The 25,013-nt window shown below is 37.5% G+C and overlaps 1 protein-coding gene across 1 annotated transcript in view; it reads right to left on the bottom strand.

Annotated features, from left to right (window-relative positions):
• The window catches only part of LOC111148005 (ALMS1, centrosome and basal body associated protein), a 217,390-nt gene that overhangs the window by 108,881 nt on the left and 83,496 nt on the right, over window positions 1–25,013 (bottom strand). Inside the window, 1 exon segment of the mRNA XM_022504335.1 lies at window positions 4,890–6,730. Coding sequence (XP_022360043.1) covers window positions 4,890–6,730 — 1,841 coding nt within the window.

The following is a 25,013-nucleotide window of genomic DNA, read 5'->3' as shown; positions in this document are numbered from 1 at the left end:
ATACTGATACCGCACTGTATGTTAACTAACTGGAATTCAAATAAAAATTTATAAAAAATGAAACTGGGCAGAGGAATTGAACAGACGTTTTTCCAAAGAAGGCACACAAATGGCCAACAGATACATGAAAAGGTGCTCAACATCACTATCCATCAGGAAAACAGAACCCTCTAGCTCCATGAAAACCATGAGCTATTCCCTGACACCTGTTAGAATGGCCATTATCAAAAAGAAAAGCGAAAGGGGCCCCTGGGTGGCTCAGTCGGTTAAGCGTGCCTTCAGCTCAGGTCATGATCCCAGGGTCCTGGGACTGAGCGCCACATAGGGCTCCCTGCTCTGTGGGGAGACTCCTTCTCCCTCTCCCTCCACCCTTCCCCACAGCTTGTGCTCTCTCTCAAATAAATAAATAAAATCTTAAAAGAAAAAAGCCAAGAGATAAATGTTGGTGAGGATACAGAGTGAAGGTAACCCTTGTGCACTACTGGTTGGTGGGAATGTAACTGATACAGCCACTATGGAAAACAGTATGGAGAGTCTTCAAAAACTTAAAAACAGAATTGCCATATGAGCCAGCAATCTCATTTGTGGGTATATATTCAAATGAAATGAAAACAGGATATTGAAGAGAGATCTACACTCCTATGTCATTAATTCATAATAGCCAAGATCTGGAAACAACCCAAGTGTCCATCAATATATGAAGGGATAAAGATGTGCTATTTATATGTATCTATATATATAATATATTTATTATATATAGTATTATATTATTCAGTCATTAAAAAGAAGGAAATCCTGCACTTGCAACAACACAGATGGACCTTAAAGGCACTATGCTAAGTGAAAAAGTCAGACAGAGAAAGACAGAAACTGTATGATATATATGTGGAATCCAGAACAGCCAAACTCATGGAAACAGAGAGTAGAAGAGTAGAAAGGTAGTGATCAGGGACTGGAGAGTGAGAGAAATGGGGAGATTGTGGTCAAAGGGTATGAACTTCCAACTAGATGAAGATGTTCTGGAGATCTATATGCACAGCATTGTAATGATAGCTAACAATAATACCATACACTTGGAAGTTGTTAAAAGAGAAAACCTTAAATGTTTTCACCGCAAAAAGTAAAGGCAATTACGTGACAGGGCAGAGGTATTAGCTAATGTATAGTGGTAACTGTTTTGCAATATACGTGCATCAAATCAACACACTACAAACCTTAGTAAACTTACACAATGTTTTATGTAAATTATGTGTCAAAAAAGCTAGAAAAAAAATAAATCCTTTTTTCAAGAAAGAAAAAAGAAAGGAAAGGTAAAGGAAGGAAGGAAGGAGGGAGGAAGGATGGAGGGAGGAGGGAACAGGAAACAAGAGTTCTTGGGAGAAATGGTTGATGGGGGCGGCGGAGGGGCTAGTGCAGGGTACAACAGCCAACATGAAAGTGTTCTCAATAGCTAAAACTGGATTAATTTGAGTAGTATTGCTTACAATCCAAAGAATGAAATAAATGCCCTGGAATCCATACTGATGTACATTAATAAAGGAATAAATAAATGGAGAAGGAACAATAGCTCTTGCTTATAGAAAAATTCCACTTAATAGGAATGAAAGAAATATAAAAACTCCATTAGAATACCAGAGTAATAATTGCTACAGGCAAGATCCAGTGATGGATGCTAAAATTAGTGATCAAAGTTTAAGCAGAAACAGGATGTTTACACAGTCTACCAGTTTCTCCCTCAAATACCTAGTATTTAAAAAGGAAAAACAGTAACTGCACAGTGGAGAATCTTGGTAGACACCACTGCAGCCAAGTGATCAAGGTTAACATCACCAGTAATGCATATCAACTTACTGTGCTGCTCCCTAATGAGATGCACTGAAAGTGCTGTGAATAATGTTAAGACTGATGAATCACAGGCCTGTACTCCTGAAATAATACATTATATGTTAATAATTAAAAAATCTTAAAAAAAAGAAAAAGCATAATCTCAATATACTCCTCAGACATCAGGTAAAACTAAGTAAAAACTTTCTCCAAAATAAGTAATCACTTCTCTTCAGTGTCAATGTCATAAAAACAAGGACAGCCACAGATTGGAGAAAGAAAGTAGACATGACAACTGTAACACAAGGTGGAATCTTGGTGGGATCTTGGATTGGATCTGAAGCAAAAAATGTTCGATTGTGGAAAAATCAGGTGAAATCCAAATCCAAATCAGTTTATATTTTAGGTATAATTTTATATGAAGGATAGTTTCTTAGTTTTGGTTAAATATTTTATGGTTATGATGTTATGGCAAGATGTTAACATAGAGGAATCTTTGGTAAAGGATATATTGGCAACCTCTAAGATATTCCCCAATGATCTCTGAGTCCTGGTATTTACACCCTTGTGTAACCCCGAATCCTTGAGGAAATAGTGATTCATTTCTACTAAAGAGAAAGTGGCAGAAGTGGTGAGATTCACATAGAAAGTTAGGTTGCAAAGACTATGACGTTTGTGTTGGGTATCCTTCCTTGTTCTCTCACATGTTCACTCTGAGGAACATCTGGCTGTCATATTTGTGCTGCCATATGGAAGGAAGGGAATGATGTCTCTGGCCAATAGCCATGTGAACAAGCCTGGAAGCATATCCTCTCAATCAAGCCTTGATATGGGACTACAACTGCAGGCAATACCTTGTTTGCAACCTTGTAAGAGACCCTGGGCCCAAAGCACCCAGCTAAGCCTCACCCAGATCTCTGACTCATAGAAACCCATATTAATATTGTTTATTACATTTTAGAGTAATATGTTACACAGCAATACATAATACAAGAAATCTTCCTATTTTTTAACACCTCTGTAAACTTAATCTCAAAATTAAGAAGTTTTAAAACAATACACACATCCTTACACATTTTATTCATATATATACACACATATGTATACAGATTAGAGTGTGTGTGTGTGTGTAGTTTGAATTACTGTTGTTTTTTCTAAAGATTTTATTTATTTGAGAGAGAGCACAAGAGGGCAGAGGGTCAGAGAAAGAAGCAGACTCCCTGCTGAGGGGGAAGGCCAATGTGGGGCTCCATTCTGGGACTCCAGGGTCATGACCAAAGCTGAAGGGAGATGCTTAACCAACTAAGCCACCCAGGTACCCTTTGAATTACTATGGACTCTAGAGTCAGACAAACCTAGATTCAAATGCCACCTCTTAACACTTAATAATAGCCAAGCACTCGTACTGGGCCAAACATTAAATTTCTCAGTATTAAGATTTTAAAATCCTGATGTTTATATTAAGTATAAAATGATATCCACATCCACTATAACAGATGGCATTTAGTACGTTCTAGAAAATGGCATTATTATTAGTTTATATTTATAGTCACCTATTATTTTCTTCTCATTCGAGGAATTCAACTCCAATTCAGTATTATAATACTGAAAGCAGAGACTGACCCTGTTTTTCAGGCCCAATCCAATCTAAATCACTAAGTTTTAGAGCTATCAGGGGCTTTCCAGCAGCTTTTCAAGCCTTTCCTCCCACCATTATCCACATATGAGTACCAAAGATATTAAATGACTTGTCCAGGAGAATAGCTGATAGAGGAGCTGAAAGCAGGGTTCAAGATTTGGGGAGACACTACCATGCAGTGAATGACCTCTTGCTTTAAAGAGACTGCACTAGAATGCCTATTCTGTTGCTTACAAACAGCAGTATGTGTGGGGGCACCTGGATGGCTCAGTTGGTTGAGCATCTGACTCTTGGTTTCGGCTCAGGTCATGATCTCAGGGTGTGAGATTAAGCCCTTGTCATGCTCCACACTCAGCAGGGAGCCTGCTTGAGATTTTCTCTCCCTCTCCCCTGACCCTTCCCCCCCTCAAAAAAATAAATAAATAAATCTAAAAAAAAAAAAAAAAAAGGCCAAAAAAACCCCCCAAACCCAGCATTACATGAGACCATACTGTCTGCTGACAAAGTAGCAATATCAGTGTCTTGGTTTCCCAGAGAGTAAAAAACCTACCTCATAGGGTTATCATGAGCATTAAATGAGATAACATACAGAAGTCCCTCACTGCCGTGACCACCACACGTGGATGCTGAATATACCTTTTTTTCCCTTCCTTCTTTACGAGCCCAGGCTCTTCACTACGATATGCTGCCTTCTCAACTATCAGGTAGACCGTGAAACACGCAGGGTAATTCTGTTTAGCTGTATTTTAAAGGATTCAAAATGTAAAACTGAATTAATGATAGTCTTAAAATTAGTCTGAATAGTATAAACCTAATGCATTTAGTCCTGACCTAAAGGACTAAAGGTTTCCTTTCCTATAATACACTGTAAAGAGGGGTATCACATCAAAGAGAACATTGTATTGACATGCGTTACCGGTGATGTCAGCCTTGACAACTTGACTAAAGTGATGTCTGCCAGGATTCTCTGCTGGAAAGTTACTTTTCATTATAAATACTAAATATTTGAGGAGAATCATGAAATGGAAACCGAGAAGGGAGAGAGAGAGAACATGCACAAGCAAGCAAGAGAGTGAGCACATGCACATATCCCAAAGCCTGGTGTTCAGCGTATTTCCAATACAATAAACAATTAGTAAATTGCACGATGGGATGATCAAAGACTCTTCCCAAAGTAATGCGATGTTTTGAAATACTCAATGCCAAGTCTTGTCAAAAGCCCTCTGAAATTATAAATACATTACTTTCAGACATTCTCTTTTACCTAGGCATTTATGTCTTGAAAGACTTCTAGAAGAATAGTCAGATACAACCTCCCCAAAGAAAAACTGTACTGCCTTTCCCCCAAGAACTTACATTTGCTTAAGTATTTAAAACCCTCTATCACAAATTCCGCCAGCTTGCTTATCATCACATTGAGACTCACCGATCTGCAGATACCGGAGTCCCTTCCGGACTGGAATATCCTTCCAAATCTGAAATGTTCACTTGTGTTTGCCTTGAGGTTACTATCTGGCTATTCTGAAAAAGTATGGTTTTCAAGTCCTGGGAAATAGTATCACTATCTGGAAGAGGAGACTGTACAACTTGGAAGTCCGGTGAAGATTTAGGTCCTAGAAAACCTAAAGATTGTTGATTCTGTGCTACAGGTTCACTGGTCAATAATTTGGAGGTTGGTTCCAATGATCTTGAAGATATAGTTTGTAGGTCAGAGTTAAACTCACTATTCATCCTTGTTTTAGAAGCAGGATCCAATGAGTGAAATCTTTTATCTAAGGTTCCACCATCCAACCTGGAAGGAGTCTTGGGATAAAGAGTTATACGAACACAAGAAAGTGCTTTTCTATTTGAGGGTGGAGTAGATGTAGATGTTACTAATGTACACTGATTTGGGGCTGACTGGGACACCACATTATCGAACTTGGCTTCAACATTTATCATATTGGAAATGTATGATCTAAACTTATGCTGGTTATTCTTTTCTACTATATAATCCTGACCTTGAGGAAGAGGGGAATGGTATTTCCCCATGTGATCTACATCTGGGGTTTTGCTTTGTTCAAAGAGCTGACGTTGTTCAAGAAAAATGGAAGAAGGAATGTCTGAAGCTATATAATCCTGACTTTGAGGAAAGGGACAGTGGTTTTCTCTCATTTGATGATCTAAATGTGGGGTTTTGCTTTGTTCAAAGAGTTCTCGTTTTTCAAGAAAAATGCGACAAGGAAGGTTTGGAGCTAGGTAATCCTGATGTTGAGGAGGGGGAGAATGTTTTCTCACATGGTGATCTGCATGTGAGGCTTTGCTTGGTTCAAAGAGCTCTCGTTGTTCAAGAATAATGTGCGAAGCAATATCTGGAGTTATAGTTACATTCTTCTCTTTTACTCCTAGTGTGGAACTTGGTCTGTTCATTCTAATGAAGGTATGGTTATCAGAAAAATGAACTTCCTTGACATCGCTACCCTTTTCACTGGTACTGGGCTCAGAATCACTGCCTTTAAAATCTGATCTTTCTAAGAGTTTTTCTTCTTGCTGAGAATGTTCAACAGATAGTTTTTGGCTTTGCCTACCACTTTCTGCTAAGATAGTCACAGCTTTATCTGGTGAATGACTAACAATTTTAAATGACGAAGGGGAAGAGGTTCTCTGTTCTAGATCTTTGGGAGGATTTTGCTCTTCAGTGAAATGAGAATTAAATACCCCCACAGATGCTCCAGTACACTGGCTACCTTCAGTAACACCAACCTTAAAAACAGAGGAATCTGAAAAGCATTTAGAATGTCGGTGAGATGAAAAAGTGATGGAAGTAGTAAACTTTTTCAAGGGTTCTGGGGGCAGCATTTGTGATGAAGAATGACAGTCCATTTCTTCAGATGGCACACAAGCAGGTTCTACTAATTCTGACAGCCAAGGGTCTATCTTTTCATGGAATGGCATTCGAAGACCCTGGCTAATTCTGAAGTCATCAGCTGTAAAGTTTTGAAATGGGGAATGACTTCGTAACTGCAAGGAATTCCAAACTTTGAAATGGGGGTTACTCTGGTCTAGTGATTTGGAAAGGTCGATGTGTCTGGTTCTCCATGATGATGGACTCCGTTGTCCTCTGATCATTTCTGAGGGGTCAGCAGATCTGAAAACACAAGGGTGACTATCCAATTGTGGTTGTTCAGCAGTTAGAGTCCTGAAACATCCTTTTTCATGGCTCTCAATAATAATGTGACTACATACAGCTTCTGGCTTGCATCCTATTCCCCGTGGACTCCGTACACCCTAGAAGATATAAACAAGTTCTTACTTGTAGTCCGAATAGTTATATAAACCAGTTACATAATCCAGGCTAAGATTTAACCACGAAGGTCCTGTTGATCTATTACAATAGAACAGGTAGGAACATAACAAAAAGGACAGTTAACTATAGGATAAAATGGCTCATGATAACTAAGACCACATAGTTTTTTTTTTTTTTCCCCACCAACGGTACGTTTATTATTTTTTCTTTTTTAAAATTTTTTTCATTTTTTTAAAATTTCTTTTCAGTGTAACAGAATTCATTGTTTATGCACCATACCCAGTGCTCCATGCAATTCATGCCTTCCATAATACCCACCACCAGGCTCACCCAACCCCCCACCCTCCTCCCCTCCAAAATCCTCGGATTGATTCTAAGAGTCCACAGTCTCTCATGGTTCATGTCCCTCTCCGATTTCCCCCAACTCCCTTCTCCTCTCATTCTCCCCATGTCCTCCATGTTATTCCTAATGCTCCATAAGCAAGAGAAACCATATGATAATTGAATCTCTCTGCTTAACTTATATCACTTAGCATAATCTCTTCCAGTCCAATCCATGTTCTTAAAAAAAGTTGGGTATTCATCCTTTCTGATGGAGGCATAATACTCCATAGCATATATGGGCCATATCTTCTTTATCCATTCGTCCATTGAAGGGCATCTTGGTTCTTTCCAAAGTTTGGCGACTGTGTCCATTTCTGCTATGAACATTGGGGTACAGATGGCCCTTCTTCTCACTACATCTGTATTTTTCGGGTAAATACCCAACAGTGCAATTGCAGGGTCATAGGGAAGCTCCACACTATTTTCCAAAGTGACTGCACCAACTTGCATTCCCACCAACAGTGTAAGAAGGTTCCCCTTTCTCCACATCCTCTACAAGACACGTTGTTTCCTGTCTTGCTAATTTTGGCCATTCTAACTGGTGTAAGATGGTATCTCAATGTGGTTTTGATTTAAATCTCCCTATTGGCTAGTGATGAACGTTTTTTCTTGTGTCTGTTAGCCATTTCCATGTCTTCTTTGGAGAAGTGTCTGTACATGTAAGACCACATTGTTAATTTCTTCTAAAAATGTTTCACTAGAGGCGCCTGGGTGGCTCAGTGGGTTAAAGTCTCTGCCTTTAGCTCAGGTCGCGATCCCAGAGTCCTGGGATGGAGCCCCACGTCGGGCTCTCTCCTCAGCGGGGAGCCTACTTCCTCCTCTCTCTCTGCCTGCCTCTCTGCCTACTTGTGATCTCTGTCTGTCAAATAAATAAAATCTTTAAAAAAAAAATTAAAAAAAAAAATGTTTCATTAGGGATGCCTGGGTGGCTCAGTGGGTTAAGCCTCTGCCCTCGGCTCCGGTCATGATCTCAAGCCCCACATCGGGCTCTCTGCTCAGCAGGGAGCCTGCTTCCCCCTCTCCCTCTGTCTGCCTCTCACTTACTTGTGATCTCTGTGTCAAATAAATAAATAAAATCTTTAAAAAAATTTTTTTTAAATGTTTCACTGAACTAACAAAAGTAAAGACTACTTTGGTCCCTCAGTATCCTCAGCTATTTGCTTTTAGTAACAGAGGTCCCTTACCCCAACTTTTGCTGGTCACATGGCCACAAAACTGGAGACCTTTCCAGGTTCCTTTACCTAGGTATGACCGTTATGACTAGGTTTAGGCCAATGGTATATGAGCAAAAGCAGTAAGTATAAATTCTGCTTCCTGTCCTTAGAAAATCAAATTCTTGACCTCCATGTTCCCCTACTACCACCATCACTACCATCACCATTACTCTTGCCAGCTAAAAATGGTAATATCTAGAACAATATCAGAAGCCATGTGTGCAAATGGCTTAGCTGCCAAGTCTGCTTGAGTCTTTGGATACCTTTAAGGAACAGAGCTCCTCTTCCTATCCTAGACTACTATAAAAAAGGAAAATAAAATTCTACCCTATGTGAGCCATTGCATTTGGGGGTCCCTTTGTTACAGAAGCTTGGCCTATACCCTAATATTATACCAATAAGAATAAGGAAATGAGGGGTGCCTGGGTGGCTCAGTTGGTTAAGCAACTGCCTTTGGCTCAGACCCCATGATCCTGGGGTCTCGATGGGGAGTCTGCTTCTCCCTCTGACCTCCCCTTCCATGCTCTCTCTCGTTGTCTCTCTCTCAAATAAATAAAATCTTTAAAAAAAAAAAAGAAGAATATTCCTAAAAATAGGAAAAAGAATGAGTACTTCTTTCTGGGGTACTGGATCAGAAGCTAAGCTACCATAAAGATAAAACTTCTTTGAGATTTCTGTTTTACCTATGAAGTCATTACCTGGCATCCTATTTGATGATAACAGCCACATTTGATTTCAAATAAAAATACCTAAAATTATGCTGTCACTTCTGATGTAATGGAGTAGTTGTACCTTCTATTTGTCTGATAAGTGTAACTAAAAGTCCTAGACATTATATATAAAAGATGTATATATATCTGAAAGATGGAGAGAAGGCAGGCGGGCTAGGGATTCTGGGACCAGAGGAAGGACATGGTAGTAAAATCCCTGGGTTTTCTTTGTAACTCATATCCGGAAGATTTAGGAGCTAAAGAGGCCAGCAACACAGGAAAAAAAGGGCATAGACAGTCTCTAATAAAAGCCCACCTTCATTAGCTTAAAAAACAAAACAAAACAAAACAATACAAACAAAACAGTAAAAGCAAAGTCTAGCAAGACAGAAAACTTTTAGACCATAACTGCTCTATTCCAGCCAAACACCATGGTGGGGGGTTGGGGGGGACACCTGCTTTTCTCATATCAGAAAAGGCTAAATGAGGAGCCTAAACCTCTGTCCTTGCTAAATGACAAGACACCCCAACATCTAAGCCACGGTATTAGAGATGGCCAAGCAGGGGCCCAGAACCTATTTTTAACCCATGATGGCTGATAAGGAGCTACCCCTTCCTGTGTGGAGACCACACAGAGAAACTGGACTTTTCCTTACAGCAGCAATGATGGGACCCTCTCTCTCCCAGCTATAGGCTGGAAGAAAATTTTGCAACCCTCATATCCAATAAAAGACTTGTATCTAACACACATAAGGATGTCAAAACCTTAACAGCTTAAAAAAAAAAAAAAAAAAGACAACCCAATCAGAAAAATGGACAAAACCCCAGCATTTCTCTTACTAGTATAGAGATGGGGCATAGGGGCATAACATGTTCAATACCATTTACATTAAGGAAATGCAAATTAAAACTAGGACTGCTTTTGCAGAGCGAAGGAAACAGTCAACAAAATCGAAAGACAGCCAACAGAATAGAAGAAGATATTTTCAAATGACATATCAGATAAAGGACTAGTACCCAAAATCTATAAAGAACTTATCAAACTCAACACTGAAAGAAATAATCCAGGCAAGAAATGGGCAGAAGACATGAACAGACATTTCTCCAAAGAACACATACAAATGGCCAACACGAAAAAATGCTCAACATCACTTGGCATCAGGAAAATACAAATCAAAAACACAATGAGATATCACTTCACACCAGTCAGAATGGCTAAAATTAACAAGTCAGAAAAGGACAGATGTTGGTGAAGATGCAGAGAAAGGGGAACCTTCCTACATTGCTGGTGGGAATGCAAGCTGGTGCAGCTACTCTGGAAAACAGCATGGAGGTTCCTCAAAAAGTTGAAAATAGAGCTACCCTACAACCCAGCAATTGCATTACCCCAAAGAAACAAATGTAGGGGCACCTGCACCCCAATGTTTATAGCAGCAATGTCCACAATAACCAACTTGGAAAGAGCCCAAATGTCCATCAACAGATGAATGCATAAAGATGTGGTATGTATGTGTATACACACACACACACACACACACACACACACACAGAATATTAGTCAGCCATCAAGAAAACGAAATCTTAAAAAAAAAATAAAAAAAGAAATCTTGGGGCGCCTGGGTGGCTCAGTGGGTTAAAGCCTCTGCTTTCGGCTCAGGTTATGGTCCCAGAGTCCTGGGAAGGAGCCCTGCATCAGGCTCTCTGCTCAGCAGGGAGCCTGCTTCCCTCTCTCTCTGCCTGCCTCTCTGCCTACTTGTGATTTCTGTCAAATAAATAAAATCTTAAAAAAAAAAAAAAGAAAGAAATCTTGTCATTTGCAACAATGTGGATGGAACTAAAGGATATGCTAAGCAAAATAAGTCAATAACAGAAAGATAATTATCATATGATCTTACTCATTTGTGGAATTTAAGAAACAAAACAGAGGATCATAGGGAAAGAGAGGAAAAAAATAAAACAAGATGAAACCAGAGATGGACACAAACCATATGAGACTCTTAATCATAGGAATCAAACTGAGGGTTGCTGGAAGAGGGTAGGGATTGGAGGGATGGGGTAACTGGGTGACGGACATCAAGGGGGGCATGTGATGTAATGAACACTGGGTGTTATATAAGACTGATGAATCACTACCTCTACCTCTGAAACCATAAGGTAGCCTTAAATGTTAATTAATTGAATTTAAATATAAAATAAAATAATTTTTAAAAACTCATCTACTGAGATGATCATATGGTTTTTATCCTTTTGCATGTTAATGTATCATGTTGATTTATTTGCAAATATTTAACCACACTCGCATCGCAGGAATAAATCCCACTTGATCATGGTGAATAATTTTTTTTAATGTGTTATTAGATTGAGGTTGCTAATATTTTGTCAAAGATTTCTGCATCTATGTTCATAAGACATACCTGCCTACATTACTATTTTTTTGTAATGTCTTTATACAATTTTGGTATCAGGGTAATGTGGCATTATAGAATGAATCTGAAAGTTTCCTTCTTCTATTTTCTGGAATGGTTTGAGAATAGGTATTAACTCTTCTTTAAATGACTGGTAGAATTAACCTGTGAATCCACCAGGTCCTGGACTTTTGTTTGTTGGGAGTTTATTACTGATTCAATTTCATTGCTAGTAATTGGTCTGTTCAAATTTTCTGTTTTTTTCTGATTCAGTTTTGGAAGGTGATATGTTTCTTAGGAATTTATCCATTTCTTCTAGGTTGTCCAATTTGTTGGCATATAGTTTTTAGTAATATTCTTATAATCCTTTGCATTTCTGTGGTATTGGTTGTTATTTCTCCTCCTTCATTTCTGATTTTATTTATTTGAATCCTCTCTTCTTTTTTTGGTAAGTCTTACTAAAGGTTTATCAATTTTGTTAATCTTTTCAAAGAACTAGTTCCTGGTTTCACTGATCAGGTCTATTGTTTCTTAAATCTCTATTTCATTTACTTCTGCTCTAATATTTATTATTTCCTTCATTCCACTGGCTCTGGACTTTGGTTTTTTTTTTTTCTAGATCCTTTAGGTGTAAGGTTGGATTCTTTGAGATTTTTCTTGCTTCTTGAAGTAGGCCTGTACTACTATAATCTACCCTCTGAGAACTGTTTTTGCTGTATCCCAAAGATTCTGAACCATTGTGTTTTCATTCTCATTTGTCTCCCTGTATTCTCTGATTTCTTCTTTGATTTCTTGGTTGAGCCATTCATTGTTTGTAGCATTATCATATTAAAAAGAGAAAGAATAAAACCATAAGATCATCTCAATAAATGCACAGAAAGCATCTGATAAAGTACAACATCCATTCATGATAAAAACCCTCAACAAAGTAGGTTTAGAGAGAACATACCTCAACATTATAAAGGCCACATATGAAAATCCCACAACTAACATCATACTCAATGGTGAAAAATTGAGAGTGGGAAAATTTTCCCCTAAGGTCAGGAACAAGATCAGGATATCCACTTTCACCAGTTTAATTCAACATAGTACTGGAAGTCCTAGCCACAGCAGCAAGACAAGAAAAAGAAATAAAAGGCATCCAACTAAGGAAAAAGTAACACTTTCACTATTTGTAGATGACATAATACTGTATAAAGAAAATCCTAATGACTCCACCAAAAATCTCTAGTAAGAACTGACAAATTAATTCAGTAAAGTAGGACACAAAATTAATACACAGAAATCTGTTGCATTTCTATATGCTAATAATGAAGTAGCAGAAAGAGATATTAAGAAAATAATCCTATTACAAATGAACCAATAATAATAAAAGACCTAACTCTGAAAGCTGTAAAAACACGGAAAGAAACTGAAGATGACACAAACAAATGGAAAGATATTCCATGTTCATGGATTGGAAGAACCAATATTATTAAATGATGCCAAATGGTTAAAGACTAGATGATTTCCCCTAGACAAGAGTAGGACAAGTATGTCCATTCTTCCTATCTTCAACATCATACTGTATGTCCTCCCCAGGACAATCTGGAAAGAAATTAAAGAAATCCAGATTGGAAAGGAAGAAGTAAAACTGTATTTGTAAATGACAAGATCTTCATATAGAAAATTCCAAGGAAACCACACAAAACCAGCCAGGTTGTAAGAAACAAGCTCAGGAAAGTTGCAGGATTCAAGCTCAATATACAAAACTCAACTGTACTTTAACATACAGCAAATTATCCAAAAATGAAACTTAAGAAAACAATTCTATTTACAATAGCACAAAAAATAAAATACCTAAGAACGTATTTACCAAAATAAATATAAAACTAGCACACTATAAAACACTGTTGAAAAAACATTATGGACAATCAAAACAAATGGAAAACTGACCCAATGTATTTGAAGACAATACTGTTAAATAGCAATACTCCCCATATTGATTTATTGGTTCAAGGCAATTCCTATCAAAAATCCCACCTGGCTTTTTTTTTTTTTCCTGCAAAAATCTGAAAAACATATCCTAAAATTCATGTAGAAATTCAAGGGACCCATAGTAGACAAACCAACCCTGAGAAAGGATGGACAAAGTTGGAGGACTCACTTTCTGATGTCAAAACTTACTAAACAGGTAGAGTAATCAAAACAGAGTAATACCGGCACAGGATAAACATACAGATCAAGGGAACATAACTGACGGTCCATAAATAAACACTAACATTTATGGTGACTTGATTTTCAACGAAGGAGCCAAGAAAATTCATGGGAAAAGAACAGTCTTTTCAATAAACAATGCTAGGACAACTGATTATTCATGTGTAAAGAATGAATTTGCAATCCATACATAAAAATTGCCTCTATGGGTATAGGCAGCACAAGTATATGAACCTCTATAATATATACAATTGCATATATGAAAAACAGAATGACAGTTCCATAAAAACTTAAAAATAGAAGGACCATATGATCTAGCAATTCCACTTCTGGGTCTGTAACTCCAAAAAACTAAAAAGTAGGGTCTCAAGGAGTTATCTATACACTCATGTTCATAGCAGCACTATTCACAAATAATCAAAAGATGAAAGCAACTCAAGTGTCCAGTGATGAATGAATGAACGAAATGTAGTATATACATACAATGGAAAATTAGCCTTAAAAAGGAAAGAAACTGACACATGCTACAACATGGATGAAACTTGAGGACATAATGCTAAGCAAAGTAAGAGAGTCACAAATACTGTTATGATCACACTTTTATGAGACACTTAAAGGAGTCAAATTCATAGACAAAGAAATTAGAATGGTGGTTGCCAGTGGTTAGGGAGAAAAGGAAATGAGGAGTTATGGTTTAATGGATATAATTTCAGTTTTCTTAGAAGAGTTCTGGAGATCAGTTGTACAACAGTGTGAATATTGTTAACACAACTGAATTGCATACTTAAGGTAGTTAAGATGGGGGCACCTGGGTGGCGCAGTCAGTTAAGTATCTGCCTTTGGCTCAGGTCATGGTCCCAGGGTCCTGGAATCAAGCCCTGAACTGGGCTTCCTACTCAACAGAGAATCTACTTCTCCCTCTTCCTCTTTCCCTTGCTTGTGCTCATTCTCTCTCTCTCAAATAAATAAAAACAAATTTTAAAGAAACATGTATTTCCTTTATAATGAAAAAGAACTAAATGTATAAAAGGAAGGCACCATGAACCCTCCCTCTCTGCTGGCTGGGATTTGGTCATCTGATTTATTTCTGCTATGAGAGGACTCATTTACAGTTAACTTGATTTTGCATTTCTCAAACTTCTCTTCAAATGTTCTTCAAAAGATCAGGAGAACTGCAGATGTTATACAGGGAATTAGGGGGTTTCAGGGAAGAGGTGAAAGAGCAGGATGCATGTGCATTTAAAACTTAGAACTGAGAAAAATTAGAACTTGAGGGTGACAGGCAGGATGGGAAAGGAAGCAGCTGCCCTGACTTTACATTCTTAGTAGAAATACTGAAAACAACTCTTGGGCCATATTCGTATTCATATATTTATTCAAAAATACTTATTGAGCACCTAACTGGAAACAGAGAGTGGAAAACAGGCACTGCCCTCCAAGGGGGACACAAACAGGGGGAGAGAAACAGGTTGGGCACATTGTGCTGGTCACCATGATGATGCTGAACAGGAGAGTAAAAAAAAAAATAAAAGCTTTAAAAAAATAGTTAAGATGGTAAACTTTATGTTATGCATATTTTACAGAATTTTCAAAGACAAATTTTTTATTGCCTCAAAAGGGGATCACAGACCTAAATATAAGAACTAAAACCAAATTATCTTTCAAAAAAGATAAACCTTTGTAATTCTGAGTTATGCCATGATTTCTTACTATAACACCAAAAGCATAAGCAATAGAGAAGTGTAAGTCGGATTTCATCAAAATAAAAAACTTGTGCTTCAAAGGTCACCACCAAAAAAGTGGAATGACAGCACACAGAATAGGAGAAAATATCTGCAGTGTATCTGTTATGGGACTAATATTCAGAATAATATTCTTAATTTTCAACAGTAAGAAAGACAAATTATTTTAAAATGGACAAAGGAAGGGAAAAAAGTGCCCTTGTGACGAGCACTGATTGCATGGAAGTGCTGAATCACTATATTGTATACCTGAAACTGATATTACACTGTATGTTAATTAACTGGAATTTAAATAAAAACATAAAATAAGGGGCGCCTGGGTGGCTCAGTGGGTTAAGTCGCTGCCTTTGGCTCAGGTCATGATCTCAGGGTCCTGGGATGGAGTCCCACAATGGGCTCTCAGCTCAGCAGGGAGCCTGCTTCCCTCTCTCTTTCTCTCTGCCTGCCTCTCTGCCTACTTGTGATCTCTGTCAAATAAGTAAATAAAACATTTAAAAAAAACATAAAATAACATAAAAATAAAATAAAAAATTAAATTAAAATGAGCAAAGGATTGGAATAGACATTTTTGCAAAGATAAATGAATGACAAGCACATGAGATGTTCAACATTATTAATCATTAGAAAATAAAAAACACAAGGATATTTTACAATCAATAGAACTACTATAATAAAAAAGAAAACAAGTTAGAAAGAATGTGGAGAAATTGGAACCCTCATACACTGCTAATAGTAATGTAAAATGGTGCAGTTACACTGGAAAACTATTTATTGTGCCTTAAAATGCTAAACATTTGTTCCAGAAGGTCCACTCTTAGGTATGTACACAGAAGATATGAAAACATGACCACTCAAAAACTTGTACACTTATGTTCCTGGCTGCACTGTTCACAGAGCAAAAGAGTGGGAAAAAGCAAATGTCGATCAACTGGTGAATGGGTAAGTAATATCTATACAAAGCAATATTATTTGGCAATAAAAAGAAATAAAGTACTCATGCTGCTATACAACATGGGTGAATCTTAAAAACATACTGAATTCAAAGGCAGTCATAAAAGATCACATACAATTCTATTTATATCAAATTTCCAGAAGAGGCAAATCCATAGACAAAGTAGATTAGTTTTTACCCAGGGCTAGGAGAATTAAGGGGAGGAGAGTGGATAATAAAAATGTTCTAAAATCAGGGGTGCCTGGGTGGCTCAGTGGGTTAAAGCCTCTGCCTTCAGCTCAGGTCATGATCTCGGGGTCCAGGGATCGAGCCCCGCATTGGGCTCTCTGCTCAGCAGGGAGCCTGCTTCCTCCTCTCTCTCTCTCTCTTTGCCTGCCTCTCTGCCTACTTGTGATCTCTGTCTGTCAAATAAATAAATAAAAATTTAAAAAATGTTCTAAAATAAATTATTGCACATTGCACAGTGAAGTAAAAAAACCCAGAATTATATACTTTAAATGGGTGAACCTTATAATATAAAAATTGTACTGAGGTTACAAAAGTACTCTTTAGCTGATACATGTCCTTTATTAATTTCCAGAGATAATTTCTCAATTACAAATTTTACTTATAAGATCTTTTTGAGTTTATCAGCTTACATTATTCTCATTGCTCAGTTTACTACCAGAAGTCGCAGACTTCAATGTCACAAACCAGAAAAATAGTTTTGCCCTGTCCCATAAAATGAAACATGCATAAAAAGAAACACACAAGTGTATGCATGCAAACACAATCACCTAGCACTAACTAGGTAGCAAAAATCTACTCCCTACAAAGAAATGAAACATGGATTACTAATCATGCAAAACTTCCTTGAAAATGAAACTGATGGAAACAAATGTTTTTTAAGAAATACATAAGGGTTACCATAAGGTTGAGCATAAAATTTTAGAAATATTTAAAAATTACCACAGAGTTATCTAAGAGGGATAATTTTTTAAGTTGTTCATAGTTTTAAGATCTCATAACCAAAAATTTTTAATTTATTTATTTGACAGAGAGAGAGAGATCACAAGTAGGCAGAGAGGCAGGCGGGGGGGGGGGGGGGGGGGGGGGGAGGAGCAGGCTCCCTGCTGAGCGGAGAGCCCAATGTGGGGATTGATCCCAGGACCCTAAGATCATGACCTGAGCCAAAGGCAGAGTTTAACCCACTGAGCCACCCAGGTGCCCCAAAACCAAAAAATTTTTAAAAACTAGCTGAAAAACATCTATTTGTATCAGAACCAACAAGTATTCTAAGAGTTATTTTTATATGTTTTCTGGAAACACTTGAAAGCTTTGCTACACATTTAAAGTCAACCTTATTAATCCTACTGGGATGTTAATTTCATTTATATTCAAAACCACCTAAATATACAACAGTAAGCCTATGCAACAATACTGTGTACGTAGGTGTGTAAAAGAGCTTTAAAATATATTCTTTTAGAAGAATGTTTAATGGAGAAATGCAAAAGAGACCCAATATAAAATATATTAATCAATTTTTATGCAAATGTTTTATCAAAGCAAACTTCACGTTACATGAAGTTAACCACTTTAACATGTATAATTCAGTAGCATTTCAAACACTCTTATCCAGTGTGTAACCATCACTTCTACCTAGTTCTAAAACATTTTTATCAACCTCAGAGGAAACCTGTATCCATGAAGCAATTTCTACCCCTTTTCTCCTTATTCTTCAGCATTTGGTAACTTCTAATAAGCTTTTGTCTCTATGAATTTACCTACTCTGGCTATTACCTATAGATGAAATGGTATGTGTCATATCTAGGTTCTTTCTACTTAGCATGTTTTCAAGGTTCACCTATATTGTAGCACATATCAAAAAACTGTACTTATTTATGGCTGAGTAATATTCCATTGTATTGAATATGCCATACTTCCTTTATTTGTTGTTGATGAACATTAAACTATTACTACCTTTTGGATTTTGTAAACAGTGCTGCTGTGAAAACTTATGTACAATTTTAGCTTGAACATCTGTTTCCAATTGTTTTGGGTACACACCTAGTAGCAGAATTGCAGGGACTAGTTATTATTAATATTATTATTATTTGCTATTCTGTTTAACTACCTGAGGAACCACAAAGCTGTTTCTCACAGTGGCCGCACTACTTTTCATTTCCACCAGCAACGTACAAGGGTTCCAATTTCTCTATGTCCTTGCCAAGACTTTTTATTTTCCATTTTCTTAAAACATAGCTACCCTAGTAGGTTTGAAGTGGTATCACTGTCCTTTATTATTTCACATGGCTTTGAGTTGCTATCTAGTGTCCTTTCATTTCCCCTGAATGACTTCCTGGAGCGTTTCTCGCATGACAAATTCCCTAAGTCAATGTTTATCTAGTCTTAAATTCTTGCACATTTTGAAAAACAATTTAGCCAGAAGTAGAATTGTTAGCAGGACTTTTTTTTTTAAACATGCTGTAAATACATCACCCCACTCCCTATAAGCCTCCATGGTTTCTTTCTTTTTAAGATTTTATTTATTCATTTGAGAGAAAAAGCAAGCACAAGTAGGCAGAGCAGCAGGCAGAGAGAAGGGGAAGCAGGCTTCCTGCTGAGCAGAAAGCCTGATACAGGGCTTGATCCCAGGACCCTGAGATCATAACCGGAACCAAAGGCATTAACGCACTGAGCCACCCAGGAGCCCGTCCTCTATGGTTTCTAAAGAGAAGCTGACCTTTAATCTTACTGATGATCCCTTTGTAAGTGATGATATACTTCTTTACTACTGCTTAAAAGACTTCCTGTCTTTGGTTTTTGACAGTTTGACTATAATGAGTCTCAGTGAAGAACTCTTTCTTGATTCTGCTTGGAGTTCATTAAGCTTTTTAGATGTATAGATATATAATTTCCATCAAATTTGGGCGTTCTCAATAGCTTCTTCATCAAATATTGCCTCTGCTCCTTTCTGTTTTTTCTCTCTCCTCCCAGGATTTTCATTATTACACATGTTGGTATGCTTGATGATATCTCATGGCTGTTTTTTGGTTTTGTTTCTGGTGGAAAAAGGTGGTTTTATTAAAGCACAGAGACAGTACCAATGGGCAGGAAGAAGTTGTGAGGGGTTGTGGGGTTGTGAGGAGCAATTGATTATATCTCATGGCTCTGTTCATTGTTCTTCATTCTTTTCTCTTTTTGGGCCTCAGACTTTATAATCTCAATTATCTTCAAGTTTATGGATTCTTTGTTCTGCCTACTCAAATCTGCTACTGAAACCTTCGACTGGATTTCTTTTATTGTGTTATACTAGTCACCATACATCTTTAGTATTTGATGTAGTATTCCAAGATTCATTGTTTACATATAACACCCAGTCCTCCATGCAATATGTGCCCTTATTAATACCCATCACCAGGCTCCCCCGTCTCCCCATCCCCCTCCCCTCTAAAACCCTCAGTTTGTTCAAGTAGATTTCTATCCCGTTTTTTGATGTCTCTATTTGATGAAACCTCCTTTTCTGGGTTTTCTTTAGTTTTTTTAATCATGGCTTTCTTTAGCTCTTTGAGCATAATTAAGAGAGTTGACTTAAAATCTTTTTCTAATAAGTATAATTCCTGGGCTTCCTCAGACACAGTTTTTATTAATTACTTTTTTCCCTAAAAATGGCCACTTTGTTTAACTATTTCATGATCTTTTAAAAATGGACATGGCAACTCTGGATATCAGATTCTCCTCCCTACCTAGGGTTTATTTTTACTTGTAGATTGTTGTTGTTTGTTGGATACTTTTCTAAATTACTTTTGTGAAAGGTTTGTATTCTTTTTTGTGTGTAGCATTGAAGTCTATCTGTGCTTAGCTTAATAATCAGCTGTTTTGAGTTTCCTTAAAACGTGCAGCCAAAAAGAAAAAAAGGAAAGGAAAGGGAAGGAAAGGAACAAGGGGGGTAGAGGAAAAAAAAAACCTCTACCGGTCTTTTCTGGTTTTCTCCAAGTTAGGATACTTCCTCACTACTTAGCCATATTATTTAAACACTGCTTCACACTCCACTTCTCACTTGTGCAACACAAAGCCTGAAAGGTTAGCCAAAGTGAAGTTCATAGTCTTCTCAGGCCTTTCTGAGAGTAAGTCCAGCCCTGGGCATATACTTGGCCTTCTCAATTCCCCCATATAAGCAGGAGCCTTTGAAAGTCCTTTCCCCCCAAGTATTCCCTTTTCTCAACTGCTTCCTTCTCAAGCTCTTCAGTGTGCTTACTGTTTATCCTGATATCCCTGGGCCTAGGCTGCTTTAGCCGATACTTTGGCCATTAAATATTTTCAACAAACACTGGCAGGGAAGCTGCCCCAGACCTGGGAAAACTTTCTTTGTCCCTTCTGGGAGCTGCCAGACAGGTTAAAACACTTTAAAACAATTTGTTAAGAAAAAGGTTTGCATTGTGTCCTTCATAAACACTAACCTATACCAGGAGTATGATCTGTCATCTTCAAAGCTACAATAAATTGAGGGATGGCAGGCGGGCAATTTAAGGTGTCACACCACTCACTCCCTGAAGTGCAGCATCTTCTTACTTCAGTAATGGTTCCTGGTTTACTTCTAAAGTTCTGACTAGAGTCCAGAGCTTTACAAAAGTTGATTCTGACAGATTTGCTAGCCTGTTAGACTTTTTGTGTGAGAATGGAGCTCGAGAGTTCACCATTTTTGGTAACATCAGTCACAATGTTTTATATGGATAAAAAAGTATATGACCCTTTGATTATACTAACTGCTAATTTCAATACATATTCTTTATTATATCGAGGCATTGTTGCTCTACTCTAATTTAAAGAATTATTTTTAACTGGGAACAGATTTTTTTTTTTTAACTTTTATTCCCAAATACCTATTTGGAGACTACTGAAATAACTGTGGTTTTCCTACTAATGTAGAATGTAGATTTATAAATTAGCTATTACTGCTTTGCTAGATCAAGCCCTACTTGTTTGAGATATGTTTTTTTTTTTCAAAAACATGATACTCAGTACCAAATATTAATATTTATTTTAAACATTTTTGCATCTATATCTGTCACAAGATTTTTAAAATATATATGTTTTATTGTGGTAAGAACACTTAATATGAGATGTGCCCTCTTGACAAAGGTCCATCCATTTTTTAAGTGTGCAATAAAGTATTTTTAACTACAGGCACCATGTTGTGAATCAGATCTCTAGAACTTGCTCATCTAGAGTAATTGGAATGATATACCAATTGAACAGCAATTCCCCCATTGCCTCTGCCCCGCAGCCTTGGCAATTACCTTTCTACTCTTCCCGTAAGTTCAACTATTGTAGAAATCTTATGTAAGTAGAATCATACACTTGTTCTTCTTTGGAGAAATGTCTATCAAGGCCTTTGCCATTTTTTTAAAAAAATCAGGTTTAGTTTTGCTATTATGGTATAGGAGTTCCTTATGTGTTTTGGATGTTAACCCCCTTATAAGATGTGTGGTTTGTAAATATTTTCTCCCATTTCATAATTTGCTTTTTCACCCAACTGACTGTTTTCTTTGCTGTGCAGAAGCCTTTTTTTTTTTTTTAAGATTTTGTTTGTTTGACAGAGAGAGACACAGCGAGAGAGGGAACACAAGCAGGGGGAGTGGGAGAGGGAGAAGCAGACTTCCCACCCAGCAGGGAGACCGATGCGGAGCTCGATTCCCGGACCCCAGGACCACGACCCAAGCTGAAGGCAGACACCCAACAATTGAGCCACCCAGGCGCCCATGTGCATAAGCTTTTTAATTTGATGTAGTCACAGTTGCCTATTTTTGCCTTTGTTGTCTATGCTGTAACTATAAGGTGTTATGTGTAAGCTTTCATGGTAGCCACAAAGAAATAACCTACAGATAATAAAGAAAAAAAAAAGGCAACCAAAGCCCATCCCTGCAAAAAATTTACAAATCACGAAGGAGAAGGACAACCAGTGAAGAAAAAAGGGACAAAAGACAGATAGAAAACAATTAACAAAATGGCAAGAGTACCTCCTTCCCTATCAATAATTACTTAAAATGTAAGTGGATTAAACTCCCTCTATCAAAAGACAGAGTGGCTGAATGGATGAAAAAGCAGATCCAATTACATGCTGTCTACAACAGATTTACTTTAAAGGACAAACATAGACTTAAAGTGAAAGGATGCAAAAAGATACTCCACGAAGCGGTGTCTGAGGGGCTCAGTCAGTTAAGCATCTGCCTTCGGCTCAGGTCATGATCCCAAAGTCCTGGGATTGAGCCCTGCATCCAGCTCCCTGCTCACCAGGGACAATCTGCCTCTCCCTCTGCCCCTCCCCATACTTGTGCTCTTTCTCTCTCCCTCTCTCTCTCTCTCAATAAATAAACAAAATCTTAAAAAAAAAAAAAAAAAGATACTCCATGCAAATGGTAACCAAAAGGGCACAAAAGTGGCAATACTAACATCAGACAAAATAGAGTTTAAGTCAAAAACTGTCATAAGAGACAAAGAAGGTCATTATATAATGATAAAGGGTCAATTCATCTAGAAGAAATAATAATTATGTATATACACAGACCCAACATCAGAGCACCTAAATATATATAAAGCAAATATAAGAACTGAAGGGAGAAACACACAGCAATAAATATAGTAGCAAACTTCAATAGCCTACTTTCAGTAATGGGCAGAACATCCAGACAGAAAATTCCATAAAGAAACTGTGGAACTGAACAATATTACAGACCAAATGGTCCTAACAGACATATACAGATAACTAAACCCAAAGCAAAATACACTTACTTCTTAAATGCACATGGAACATTCCTCAGGTTAGGAATTTGTGTGGTCAAATAATAAGTCTTAACTCAAGAGGACAAATATCATACCAACTATCTTTCCTGATCACAATGGAATGAAACCAGAACTCAGTGATAGAAAGAAAACTAAAAAATTTACAAATATGTAGAAATTAAACAACATACTCTTGAACAACTAATGGGTCAAAGAAGAAATCAAAAGAGAAGTTAGAAAATACCTTGAGAAAAGTAACAAAAATATAACACACTAAAACTAATGGGATGTAGCAAAAGCAGTACTAAGAGGGAAGTTTATAGTTATAAATGCCTACATTTAAAAAAATAAAGATACCTAATAAAGAACCTAACTTTGTACCTCAAGGAACTAGGGGAAAAAAAAAAAAAAGCCCAAAGTTAGCAGAAGGATAAAACTAATATACAGTGGAAAAAAGACAGTCTCTTCATTAAATGGTGCTGGGAAAATTGGACAGCTATATGTAGAAGAATGAAACTCGACCATTCTCTTACACTGTACAGAAAGATAAACTCAAAATGGATAAAAGACCTCACCGTGAGACAGGAATCCATCAGAATCCTAGAGGAAAACATAGGCAGTAAGCTCTTAGATATCAGCCACAGCAAATTCTTTCAAGATATGTCTCCAAAGGCAAAGGAAACAAAAGCGAAAATGAACTTTTGGGACTTCATCAAGATAAAAAGCTTCTGCACACCAAAGGAAACAGTCAATGAAACAAAGAGGCAACCCACGGAATGGGAGAAGATATTTGCAAATGACAGTACAGACAACAGGCTGATATCCAGGATCTATAAAGAACTCCTCAAACTCAACACACACAAAACAGATAATCATATCAAAAAATGGGCAGAAGACATGAACAGACACTTCTCCAATGAAGACATACAAATGGCTCTCAGACACATGAAAAAATGTTCATCATCACTAGCCATCAGGGAGATTCAAATTAAAACCACATTGAGATACCACCTTACGCCAGTTAGAATGGCCAAAATTAGCAAGACAGAAAACAACGTGTGTCGGAGAGGATGTGGAAAAAGGGGAACCCTCTTACACTCTGGTGGGAATGCAAATTGGTGCAACCACTTTGGAGAACAGTGTGGAGATTCCTCAAGAAATTAAAAATAGAGCTTCCCTATGACCCTGCAATTGCACTACTGAGGATTTACCCCAAAGATACAGATGTAGTGAAAAGAAGGGCCATCTGTACCCCAATGTTCATAGCAGCAATGGCCACGGTCACCAAACTGTGGAAAGAACCAAGATGCCCTTCAATGGATGAATGGATAAAGAAGATGTGGTCCACATAACACTATGGAGTATTATGCCTCCATCAGAAAGGATGAATACCCAACTTTTGTAGCAACACGGACGGGACTGGAAGAGATTATGCTGAGTGAAATAAGTCAAGCAGAGAGAGTCAATTATATGGTTTCGTTCATTTGTGGAGCATAACAAATAACACGGAGGACATGGGGAGATGGAGAGGAGAAGGGAGTTGAGGGAAATTGGAGGGGGAGATGAACCATGAGAGACTATAGACTCTGAAAAACAATCTGAGCTTTTTGAAGGGGTGGGGGTGGGAAGGTGGGGGAGCCTGGTGGTGGGTATTATGGAGGGCACATATTGCATGGAGCACTGGGTGTGGTGCATAAACAATGAATTCTGTTACACTGAAAATAAATTTTTAAAAAATTAGAGCATAAGTAAACCAAATAGAGAACATAACAACAAAAGAAAAAATTAAAATTTGAAAAGAAACAAAATTGGCAAACCTTTAGCTAGACTACAGGAAAAAAAAGAGAAGACTCTTTTTTAGTAAATAAGACTCTGTGAAACAAATAGGGTTTTGGAAGG

Source organism: Enhydra lutris, unplaced genomic scaffold (genome assembly GCF_002288905.1).
Source record: "Enhydra lutris kenyoni isolate GAN:26980312 unplaced genomic scaffold, ASM228890v2 scaffoldscaffold18, whole genome shotgun sequence".
NCBI lineage: Eukaryota > Metazoa > Chordata > Mammalia > Carnivora > Mustelidae > Enhydra > Enhydra lutris.
Note: the sequence above shows the minus strand (reverse complement) of the source record. Positions and strands in the feature narration are given on the sequence as shown.